Source organism: Abramis brama (genome assembly GCF_963993115.1).
Source record: "Abramis brama genome assembly, chromosome: 14".
Taxonomy (NCBI): Eukaryota; Metazoa; Chordata; class Actinopteri; order Cypriniformes; family Leuciscidae; genus Abramis; species Abramis brama.
The window spans coordinates 35,341,206-35,354,324 of record NC_139976.1 but is presented as its reverse complement, the minus strand read 5'-3'; the positions used below and the strand labels follow the sequence as shown (position 1 = coordinate 35,354,324).

General features: G+C 37.9%; 1 protein-coding gene across 1 annotated transcript in view; it reads right to left on the bottom strand.

The window, feature by feature from the left end:
- Window positions 1–13,119, bottom strand: part of LOC311096554 (uncharacterized protein) — a gene marked incomplete at its 3' end in the record, with an annotated part of 97,535 nt that overhangs the window by 12,423 nt on the left and 71,993 nt on the right. Inside the window, exon 3 of the mRNA XM_084135751.1 lies at window positions 5,216–5,287. Coding sequence (XP_083991877.1) covers window positions 5,216–5,287 — 72 coding nt within the window. The remainder of the gene's footprint in view (window positions 1–5,215; window positions 5,288–13,119) is intronic.

The window sequence follows — 13,119 nt, the reverse complement described above, 5'->3', positions numbered from 1 at the left end:
TTTGTCTCAACTAGTATAGATAATTTTATGGACTACAATAAAACGGATACAGTGTCTTACTCATTACTCTGGGAGACTTTAAAGGCTTACTTGGGGGGTCAAATATGATCTTATACATCATATGCTAATAAATAACATAAGAAGGAACTGCAAGCACTCTCACAATCCATATTAGATTTAGACAGACAATATTCTGAATCACTGCTAAATTACATAAAAAAAGAGTTGACTTTATCCACTTCTCATGCAGAACAATTAATAATAAGGACGCGTGGTCTTTACTATGAATATGGAGACAAATCAAGTCGGCTCTTGGCTCATCAGCTGAAACGTCAAACCGCCTCCCGTCTTATTTCACAGATAAAAGACTTTAATCAAACTTTAATTAGCAACCCAAAAGAAATTAATACAATTTTCAAAACCTTTTACTCCTCATTATATACTTCTGAATTCCAACGGATATGGAAAATTTCTTAAACAATTTAGATATTCCTACTTTGCAATCAGATAAGGCTGTAGATTTAGAACGCGACCTTGAGATTGAAGAAATTAGTAGGGCCATTTTGGCAATGAAGAGTGGTAAGTCCCCAGGCCTTGAAGGGTATCCTATTGATTTTTATAATAAAATAAAAAAAGGAGACACTTGCACCAATTCTTTTTGAGGTTTTTAAAGAATCTTTGGAGGCAGGCTCCCTGTCTCCCTGACTTTTTCGCAAGCATCCATTACACTCCTTCTTAAAAAAGATAAAGACCCTACCCAGTGTGAATCATATCGTCCTATATCTCTTTTAAACACTGACATTAAAATTGGCATTTCGTTTAGAACATGTCCTCCCCTCGATAATCTAGTAGTAAAAAATGGATCTTTCTGATACTTCTCTGCACCCGGAGATAGTTATCTCCTTAGATGCGGAGAAGGCGTTTGAATTGAATGGCCATATTTGTTTGCAGGCTCAAAAAAGTTTGGTTTTGGTAATATTTTTATGTCTTGGATCACATTAATATATCATTCCCCTTCGGCATCAATTCGGACTAATTATTCTCGATCAGACTTTTTCCCACTAACACAAGGTACTCGTCAGGGATGCCCACTGTCTCCACTCCTTTTTGACATTATGGTTGAGCCTCTGGGGTTAGGAGGGGGGGTATTGAGCATCGTGTGTCTTTATACGCCGATGACCTTTTGCTTTACATCAGTGACCCCATATCTAGTTGTCCTTTAATTATATCATTATTAGGTCGGTTTGGTACCTTTTCGGGACACAAATTAAATTTCCAAAAAAGTGAATGTTTCCCCATTAATGAAACCCTTTAGTTTTTCTCCAAATGGCTTTAAATATCTTGAATTCATATGACACGCTCCTGTTCTTCTTTGTTTGAAGCCAATTATAAAGCTCAGTTCAAAGAAGTAAAGGCAGAGTGTCATGTTTTGGGTTTGTTCTTGTCATGTTTCTGTGTCATGTCTTGTTTCCATGTCTGTCATGTGATTCCCTGTTTGTCATGTGATCCTGCCATGTCTTGTCATTGGTTAATTGTCTGATGATTGTTCACAGGTGTCCCTTGTTTTGTCATTAGTCTGTGTATTTAAGCCCTCATGTTTGCCATGTGTCTTTGTCAAGTATTGTTTCCTGTAGTCTGCTGCCGTGTAGGTTTATGTTCATGCGTTGGTTTTTGTTTTCATGCCACGCCATGTTTTTGTTTCATGTTTTGTTTTAGTTATAATAAAACTGCACTTGGGTTCTCATCTCTCAACTTGCCTCCAGTGGATACCTTATTACACAGAGTTAGAAAGGTGGCGTCGTCTTCCTCTTACTTTAGACTGGAAGAATACATTCAGTGAAAATGACAATTCTTTTCTCAATTTTTAGTTTTTTTGCCCAAATCATTTTTCCATTCAATTAATCAAACTATGTCCTCTTTCATTTGGGAAAATAAGATCCCCAGAGTTAACAAACATATTCTTCAGAGGACCCGTGATGCAGGTGGTTTAGGCCTCCCAAGCTTTATCAAATATTCAGAAAATATTATTTTGGCTTCATTACCCAGAAACAAATTGGTGTTTAATTGAAGCACAAACATGTCACTCTTCCTCTCTCCCTGCTTTAGTGTATTCTTCCCTACCTTTGAAAGTTTCTCGATTCATATCTAACCCTGTAGTACTTTCTACTCTTAAGATCTTTAATCAGTTTCGTTGTCACTATAAATTTACATCAGCATCAGTTTTTGGTCCTATTTACAAAATTCATTTATTCCCTCCCTCTACACTAGACTCATCATTTAGACAGTGGGTAACTTCCGTGTTAATATGCATCAAAGATTTATATACTGAAGGTTTATTTAACAGTTTCGAGAACCTCTGCAGATTGTTTGACCTCCCACAAAGCCTTTTTTTTTTTTAAGATATCTTCAGATTTGTAATTTTCTTAAGAACAAATTTCCACCCTTCCTTGATTTTCCTCCTACCTCGCCCTTAGATAGTCTTACTCTCAATGTTAATAATAAAGTATTGATTTCCATATTATATTCGTGTCTTTGAAAGGGTACAATCTGGATAAAATTAAATCCAGATGGGAAAATGAACTGGGCATAAAGTTGTCTGAGGCTTTTTGGAGGGAGGCGCTTTAAAAAGGTCCACTCATCATCATCCTCTGTTAGGTTAGGGCTCATACAATTTAAAGTGCTTCACAGGGTTCACTTGAGCAAGGAATGGTTAGCGAGAATACATCCCGGGTTAGATGCAGCCTGTGATAGATGCTCTTTCTCCCCGGCCAGTCTGACACATTCATTTTGGTCTTGCTCCTCTCTAAATAATTACTGGGCATTGGTTTTTAAAACTATCAGTGAAGCCCTTGGGGTGACACTGTGGCCTTGTTCTTCAATGGCTATTTTTGGAACTTCCAGTGACACTATAACCATTGCCTTAACTGCAACCCAGAGGGACATCATTGCTTATACTTCTTTATTGGCCTGCAGACGAATTTTGTTAAGTTGGAAATCCCCTACCCCAACTGCAACAGTTTGGCTAGAAGATGTGATGTTCTTTTTAAAATTAGAAAAGATAAAATTTACATTAAAGGGATGGTACTCTCTGTACTCTCTTATTAATTAAAATTGCCACACCTCTTGATCTGCTTGACTAACCCATATCTTACGAATTCTATTGTGATCATCCAGTCTTAAATGTGTTTCTTGCGAAATACCCCCCCCAGAAGCCTTTTTTCCCTTGGTCGAACATTATTAAAGTTAGAGCTTATTTAGAGAAATCAGCCGGATGGCTTCCAATAAACCAATTCTTTCAGATTTTTAAAATATGACAAAATAGGTTCCCATTTCGGATAAAATCTGTTCACAGATCCTCTTAAAGGGGGATCAGGAGTTAAGTGCATCAGGAGTTTATTTAAATAACACTTGCCTGGCGGCTCATGCTACCGCTAACCCGGACACCGACGTCACTTCACTGAGTTGAGAAAAGCACGTAAAAGTCCTGACAGAAAGCGATGCATAATGATGTAGTGTAACAACGCCCAGTTCCAGAAATGCACTAATATTTTGTTGGTAATACCAGTTTATAACAATTATTAGTTAACACTAAGTTGTCAACACTTCGGAAAAAAGAATAATTCATCGTTACACTACATCCTTATGCATCGCTTTCTGCCAGGACTTTTACGTGCTTTTCTCAACTCAGTGAAGTGACGTCGGTGTCCGGGTTAGCGGTAGCATGAGCCGCCAGGCAAGTGTTATTTAAATAAACTCCTGATGCACTTAACTCCTGATCCCCCTTTAAGAGGATCTGTGGACAGATTTTATCCGAAATGGGAACCTATTTTGTCATATTTTAAAAATCTGAAAGAATTACCCAGTTGTTAACTTATTTTCCATGTATCTCTCTTTACACCTTTTTTTGACGCTGTATTTGCTGTTTTGACCTCAGTGTAGTCTGTCTCACAGAATGGCAGAATTGTTTTTTCTTTTTTTCTCTCTCTCTCTTTTATGTGTGCATTTATACTGTCATAATGATACTTTTATCATCAGTACTTATGTTTTGGTATGCATGGGTACATGCCTTGAAAAAGTGTAATGACATAATTGTTATATTTTGCCTTTGTAAGCAGACGCTATGTTATTCTGTTGTATTTAAGCTGCCCAGGGAAGGGATGTTTCGGGGGTGAGGGGGGTTGTTATAGTAAAAATAGAACGAAGGATAAAGTAACTTTCATGGTTTTACTGTATGTTGCTTTACTCCTTTCAATAAAAAAAAAAAGAAAGAAAAAAAGATGCCTGTAAAATGTGACATGAAATAATAGTCTGAAATATAATTTTTTTGAAACGGAACAATTTATTGAACCATATATATATATGTACAAACACACTTTGGGCCCTATTTTAACGATCTGAAACACAAGTATCAAACACGAAACGCAAGTAACTTTGTGGGCGGATCTCCGACGCAAATCTAAAATGGGTTGGTCTGAAGTAGCTTCATTACTCATAGGTGTGGTTTGGGCATAACGTGAAATAAACCAATCAGAGCGACATCTCACATTCCTTTTAAGAGCAGGCGCGCTTGTTCCATGGCGGTTTGCTATTATAACGGCGGATTTGCCAGACGTACGCCAGGAGCGGTTCACAGCCGAGGAGACCGTTGTTCTCGTCAGGGCCGTAAAACACAGAGAAGTGACATTGTATGAGGATGGAGAAACACACTCAAATTAGCTTCGGTTAAACAGGCGTATGATAATTTGGGTAAATGTGTAAGCTAGATTTATGCCTATTTTTTCACATCTTCATGGACACAACAATGATTTTGTTTCCTTGTAATTATGTATGGTTTGCAAAAATGGCAACTGCTGCGTCTGTGTGTAGATGAGAGAAGCAAAGTGTAGCCTATGCGCTTTTGTTTTCTGGAACTGCAAAATAGCACCAGGGAACGTTTGCGCCGGAACACGCCTCCTCTTTTCGCTGAACCACCTCCGGGAGCGCAAGTTCATTCCCTAATTTACCGACGTGCGTCTGTTGAGGGAAAAGTCCACTGTGCGTCGGGTGCAAAATAGGAATGATACATGCGTCGGTGTACAAAGTCAATTACGTTGGGTGCAAGATAGGGCCCCAAGTTTAATGGTGCAATGAAAGAATATTTAGCAGTGCGAAGCGCCCCTTTACGTCGCAACTAGGCTTGTTGTAACATATGTACGGCACCTGAACCACAGCTTACCTTGTCCAGTGAAGTTGTGAAGGGTATCCAAGCTGGTGCTCTGCAGGTCTATGGTATCCTCGTTCCCGCCATCTGCAGAGGAGGTGCGAGAGAAAGAGCAGAGCGATTGAGCACGAGGAGGAGGAGTGGGTCCCGCCTGAGTCTGTTCCAGCAGATACACACACTGCGCGTCCAGTAACCAGGTTCTAGTGTGCAAAACCCCTAAAAGAGTGCCTGCGCACAGACCCTCAACGCTCTTCCGCCTGGACCGCGACTTTCCCCTCAAGGTGGCGAAGTGTGAGACTGAAGGAAGCTTCCATTTTTTTATCTTCCCCATAACAAACCCTAAAGTTAGTCCAGTGTGCACTGATGGAACTGGACAGTAAATGATACGCTCCGGCGAATATGCTGCATTGTGAAACTGTTGTAGCCTGCTCCACTTTTGTGTGTATGAGAAGAGAGAGAATACAGTGGCTCTACTGTAAACGAGCGGTTCAATGATGGATTAGCATGGAGTTAACGATAGTAGGATCAATTACTCTAGGCCCCGGGGGACTGGAGAGGCCGGTCTGGACTATTAGGACACGAGTATTGTACGTCAATGAGCATTACATTCTTTTCTGCGGAACACACCTCTTTATAGATTTTGATCTGACACACAACGTAAACTTATCATATAGGGGATCTCATAAGAGCAAATATTAAGTGAAGCAACAAAAGCACTGAGTTAATCTTTGCAATAGTTTTGTTGCTTTTATGAAACAGAAGGTGATACGGTGCTTATTCGAATCTTCCTCAAACTCTAAGTAGCTTAGTCTTTACAGGAATTACAAATGAAGCCACAGATGAAACTAAAATGCTAAAATAAGATGCAAAGCAGAACAAAACCTTCAACACGGAGCTCATCAGAGCGGGTGGAAAGATCAACCTAATCGAAATGTGAATATTAGCTGCCTGAGGGTCAAGCACTGTACCATGGCATACATGTGCAATGTAGGCCAGTGCTGGCCTGGCTGATAACAACAACAACCTTGTTTCCCAGAGTCCAGTCTTGTTTTAGGCTAAAATTGTATGGTGCAGGTCATACTGAATCCATAATTGGATTCAATAACAATTCACCAAATATCACACCAAAAACAAAATCAGGTACAAAAGGAAACCTTTAACATTAATAATTCTCACACAGAGAACAAATGGTATAACAACTATATTGTAAAAAAAAAAAAAAAAAAAAAAAAAATTAATTATTTAAAAAAGAAAAAAGCATGGAAAAGCACTTTTTGTGTGCTTACCTGAAGCTCAAACATTAGAGCTTAAAATGGCGATATCATGGGCTCGAATATCCTGCAAAATTACTGTATGAAGTGATAAAAATATATGCCTTCCGGGGTTATTCTAATTAACTTAGAGTAAAACTAAAACCATAAGAAAAAATACAGTTTTGTTGCTTTAAATAAAATTAAAAAAACTTAAATTTGAAATAACTAAAACTGAAATAATAACGAATATATATATATATATATATATATATATATATATAGACATTTAAAAAACAAAAACTGAAAAAACAACAAAATTACTAAAACTTTAACAAAAATTAAAATGCAAAATATAATTAATAAAACTATAATAGAATCTAAATGATACTAAAATAACTGATGCCTTCAACACTAATGTACTTTTTTCAGATAAAAGCGCGTCAAATGCATAAATGTAAATATCCTGATGACAAACTAACATAAAAAAGTTCCAAAATAAGTTTTTTTTATTTTGAGTCTGTATTTCTGCCTTCAACCAGACGTTTTTAAGCACATAAGGCGTCGCATCATCAACCAATCGCTTAACTCCAATCAACACAGGAACGTGCAATTATCTCAGACAAGAGGAATAACCAGGATTAGAAGATAATTTCATCTTAAATGTATTAAGTGAGACACAACAAGCCTAGCATATAGCAAGCAACAATGGCTTACACTAATGAAGTGAAAGTATGAAAGTCTTCAGAAAACCCATTTGGTAACAGTCTTTATTTTTGCAATTCTGTTTGGAGACGCTATTGATGCAGAAATTACACACTTCAGCTTTAACTAAGCAACCGGGACGTCTGAATGCTCCACACACCACAGAAAAGCACAGACATATCTCTACTGCCAACTTTCCATTATCCAATGGTAAATTAACTTCAGCCATTGTGTGTACATTGATGATTACTTGCCTCTCATTTCCTTAAGGAAATTGCTGTCTTGTTGCAACACATCAAACAGGAATTTAATGTCACAACAATCAAATTTCCATTAAGAAGCGAGCCGGGGAGGTGAGAAGGTGATGAAGACATACATTTATTTTAATAAGGAAATAAGACAAGAATTATCACAGCAGTATAAACAATCAGCAACATTAACACAATCACCAGTGCTCAACAGGCCCAGACTATCGTGAGGTCTCACGTTTCTTTTGGATTCCTGCTGAATATATCAAGAATCACTTCACAGTGGTTATCCAATCCACTCATTATGTTCAGATGCTCAAAGTTCACGTTGATTGGTTTTGGTCTCTTACTGAGATGCCTACTGGACACGTTTGTATCTTTCATTAGAGTGAAAACGATTTTACGCAATGTGATCACTGGAGGCTACATTCATCCCGCCGCAGAGATTCGGCTGACTGAGCTTTATTAGGGGTCCAAGAAGTGAAGCTGCGGTCAACAATTTTTAAGCTGTCGGGTTGAAATCATTAGAGCAAGTGTATTCATTCATACACCCTATTTCTGGAATATGCAGTGCTGGTCAGAATTATTTGCCCCCTTGGTAAATATGATCAAAGATGGCTGTAAAAAATAAATCTGCATTGTTTATCCTTTTGATATTTTATTAAAAAAAGCAAAAAAAAAAAAGCAAAAATGTAACCTTTTATTGAAGTAAAAGAATTGAAAGTGGGGGAAAAATCACATTCTCCAAAACACATTGGGAACAATTATTTGCCCCCTTTTATTAAATACTTTTTGCAACCTCCTTTTGCCAAGATAACAGCTCTGAGTCTTCTCCTATAATGCCTGATGAGTTTGGAGAACGCCTGACGAGAGATCAGAGACCATTCCTCCATACAGAATCTCTCCAGATCCTTCAGATTCCCAGATCCATGTTGGCGCTTCTCCTCTTCAGTTCAGCCCACTCCTCTTCGACAGGGTTCAGGTCTGGGACTGGGACGGCCATTGCAGATGCTTAGTTTTGTGCTCAGTGACACATTTTTGTTTTGATTTTCATGTTTGTTTTTGGATCACTGTCCTGATGGAAGATCCAAACATGGCCTGTTATAAGATTTCTAGCAGAGGTTGTCAGGTTTTGATTTTTTATTTGTTGGTATTTGATCAAATCCATGATGCCATGTATCTGAAGAAGATGTCCAGGACCTCTGGCAGAAATTTAGGCCCACAGCATTAAAGATACAGCAGAGTATTTCATTTTACACATGGGCTACTTTTTATCCCTGTATGAAGCAAACCCATCTTAAGTGTTTGCTGCCAAAAAAGCTCTTTTTGGTGTGTTTCATCTGTCCATGTATCTTTAATGCTGTGGACCTAAATTTCTGCCAGAGGTCCTGGACATCTTGTTCAGATACATGGCTTTTTAGATTCAATCAAATACCAACAATAAAAAATCAAAACCTGACAACCTAGAAATCTTATAACAGGCCATGTTTGGATCTTCCAACAGGACAGTGATCCAAAAACAAACATGAAAATCAAAACAAAAATGTGTCACTGAGCACAAAACTAAGCATCTGCAATGGCCGTCCCAGTCCCAGACCTGAACCCTATAGAAGAGGAGTGGGCTGAACTGAAGAGGAGAAGCGCCAACATGGATCTGGGAATCTGAAGGATCTGGAGAGATTCTGTATGGAGGAATGGTCTCTGATCTCTCGTCAGGCGTTCTCCAAACTCATCCGACATTATGGGATAAGACTTAGAGCTGTTATCTTGGAAAAAGGAGGTTGCAAAAAGTATTTAATAAAAGGGGGCAAATAATTGTTCCCAATGTGTTTTGGAGAATGTGATTTTCCCCCCACTTTCAATTCTTTTACTTCAATAAAAGGTTAGATTTATTTTTTTTATTCTTTGATCATATTTACCAAGGGAGCAAATAATTCTGACCAGCACTGTAAGTCACATTTTTTATCATCTGAAACACGCTGTGACTTATATTCTAAAGCGACTTATAATGTAATTGAATAAAATGAACATCAAGCAGGCAAAACTTCACAAAGTGCACACATTTGAATTTGTGCAGAATGAGACCAGTTCGAGTTTATTTGTATAGCGAATTTTCAGTTTTAGTTTCACTTTAAAGGGGACCTATTATGCCCTTTTTACAAGATGTAATATAAGTCTCAGGTGTCCCCAGAATGTGTCTGGGAAGATTCAGCTCAAAATACCCCATAGATCATTTATTATACCCTGTATCACATTTTTTGAGTGGAAGGAAAAATATGTTGTTTTCATGCATGTATCTTTAAATGCAAATGAGCTGCTGCTCCCCGCCCCCTTTCCAGAAGAGGGCGGAGCCTACAGCTTGTGCCTCAGATACTCTGCCAAAAACTAAAACATCTGTTTGGTTTTGATTATCATATTTGTATATTTGTTATTCCTGTTCTGAATAGCGTTAAATTTAAAGTATTTGTTGCAGAGTGAGGGACGCTAAAATACATGTTTATAGTGTTTATGCTTGTGAACGTTGTGCTTAATTTACCAGCATTTTACATTATTTCTGATTGTAATGGTAAAATGTGACTTAAACACAGATGTGGCTTATTTGTGTGTTTTTTCTCTCTCTCTCAACATTGCAAAACACTAAATACTATAAACACTAATCAAATGCTATCTGAAAACGATAGTTCACCCAAAAATGAATGTTTAAACTGTTTTTGTCCATTCAAAGAAAGTCAGTGGGGTCCAAAACACCATTGGACTTTAATTTTATGGAAAAAAAAAAGAGAGATTTTTTAAATTATTTTCTTTCGTGTTCTGCAGAACAAAGAAAGTCGTACAAGTGGAATGACAAGTAGATGACGAGTAAATGACAGAATTGTAACTTTTGGGTGAACGATCTCTTTAAGCCAACGAGGCTTTGAAATTCTGCATATTGTCATTGGATATTATTCCAAGTTCTATATTGTCTTTGTAAGTCGGTTAGTTATGTAACATCTTTGCATTTAATATCCTACTTCTTTCTGTTCTGTTTGGACTCCATATATTGCTGCTTGCAGCTACTGTATATTCATAAATGATAATGCAAGGCTCTTATGCAAGGACCCCATTTGCAGACTATTCAACACCATCGTCTCTGAACATCTTTAGGACAAAATGATCCAGCTCTCTGTGTCGTGAGCAGTCAGTCAGCGGATCACCAACTTTCAGACAGACAGCAGATAGTGTGACTAGGGAAACAGCCTATTCACCTCTATAACTGCTGGTTTGGTTCGGCCTCTGAATCAGGCATAACATGTCTGCAGTAGACAGTCAGGACGGCTGAAGGGATAATTGGTGCACTCCTGCCCTCCCTCCAAGACTTATACACCTCCAGATGGAGGAAAAGGACATGTCAGAACAACATCCAGGCACAAGAATCATCATCCTCTGTAACGGTTAGTACAGTTTTACAGTGCAATGTTCTCCCTGCCATTATGCAATAAAGATTATGCATATAAATATTTATACTAATGCAATACAACAGAATTACTCAATTGTGTAGCTGAGGGGCTAAAGTGTACAGTGAACAGACCAGTGAATAAAATGACCACAGCTATTTTAGACCAGCCTTAAAGGTGAAGTATCTTTTTATGTTAAAATACATTCTCTTAGCCCAGTTTATTGTTCATAGACTACTATTAGTATTCATGGGTTTATCTCCTCCCCCAAAAGCGTACACACTGAGCCTCTCAGGCATCATCAAAACCTTGAAAGCAGTCGGTTTGATCTGTCAATCAATTTCCAGCTCAACCTATAGAGACAGAGTGCATTTAGGCCACGCCCACACCGGGGGGGGGGGGGGGCAATCCAACCGTCTCCATCGACTTCGCATTGCGAGAATTTGTCATTTCTGTCATTTCTGACTTATAACAAAAAACAAAACAATGTCTAATAGCTGCTATATGACAAGGTGTACAGCAAACAAGCAAAAAAAAAAAACAGAACCAAGTTTTTATAAGCTGTCGACCCCAAAAAACAAGCGTTTAAGGACACAAAAGTGGATACAGGCAATTGAGAAAGAGCTCAACATGTCACATTACTCTGAGAACTACACCCACTGGAGGGGAACGTAATCGGCGACAGGATAGCTTAGCTTACAGAAATATAATATAAAACTGACATTTGGATATTTCACTTACCAGTGACAAAACGTTTACAGCACACGTAGCGTATTTTTAGTGCATACTGGGTGTCAGGATCTCACAATTTACCCATTCTTCCAGCTGATGCTTCACGTCCAATTGCCTGTATCCACTTTTGTCTCCTTAAAGGCTGGCTTTTATGGTTTGGTAGCTTATAAAAATTTAGTTCTGGGTTTTTCAGCTTATTGTTTGCTGTACATCTTGTCACATAGCAGCTTTTAGACATTGTTTTTTTTGTTTTTTGTTATAAGTCAGAAATGACAAGGAGGCAGCTTCTCGCATTACAAAGTCAATGGAGACGGTTGGACTGTCCCCCCCCACTCTTAAATGCTTAACGTCATGTGAGTGCCCTATGTGTCGCTCGTGTTATTCGTTGTTGTCGATTCTGAGGATTCTGATTGGCTTGCATGGCTTTATCCTTCTCCCTACACTGCCACCCATAGGTTTGGCATAGTTATGATGGCGCTCAACGGCGTATTTATGCGGGTTGATGTAAATGACAACGATGTTGTGTGCACGATGTTATTACTGAAAACGGAGGGGGGAAATATTTGTTTGTAAATGTGGCCTAAATTTTTTAAAAAGAAATATGACTTAATGAATTGTGAAAAGCCTTTTTGAATTAATTTGATTCATTCAGCTCCCAATGATTCTAACAAACTGTCTATGGCCACTAGTAAAACTTCTAAAGTTTGGGTAAGTACGGTTTATTTATATGTATTTTAAAGAAGTCTCTTATACTCACCAAAGCTGCATGTATATGATCACAAAAACAAACAAACAAAAAAAAACAATAAGAACAGTACTATTATTGAAATATTATTGTCATTTAATTTTCAGCAGCCATTACCCCAGTCTTCAGTGTCACATGAGCTTTTGTTGGGCTGCTTAATATTTTTGTGAATATATTTTTTTTTTCATGATTCAAAAGAACAGCATTTACATTTTGTAATATTTTAAATGTGTTTGCTGATACCTTGGTATTTTAATGTGTCCTTGCTGAATAAAAGTATTGATTTATTCATTCATTTTACTGACCCTGAAAGTTTTTCAGTGATCTGCGCTCCTGTAAACCAAAACAGATTCTGATTCTTCTGATTAGGATGTTTTTATCCGTCAGGGTCATTTCTAACGCTTACTCAAACAACATGCAGATATTAACATCTATATATCACGGAAATCTCTGTTTGTATTCTGTCCACATTACCTCAGTTTCTGTACTGTAGACGTGTGTGCAGATGTACACACAGTACAGTATGTATAACAGCAGAAAGTGTTTTTGAGGACACTCACTTTAAAGTGAACAGATGCACTTGAATGAATCATCACTGATAGAGCAATAACACAGACATCTGTTAAGACAAGAGCACATATATCTACATTCACATTAGTCATCCTCTCTCACTCGCATATTCACATTTATTAAAGCACATTTACAGAAAATGAAGCTTTCTGTAGAAGTATGCATTAATCGAGTGCTCAGACACTTTTCTCATTTCACAGAATTACAGATTCTACAGTGAAATTTTGTTTATGTT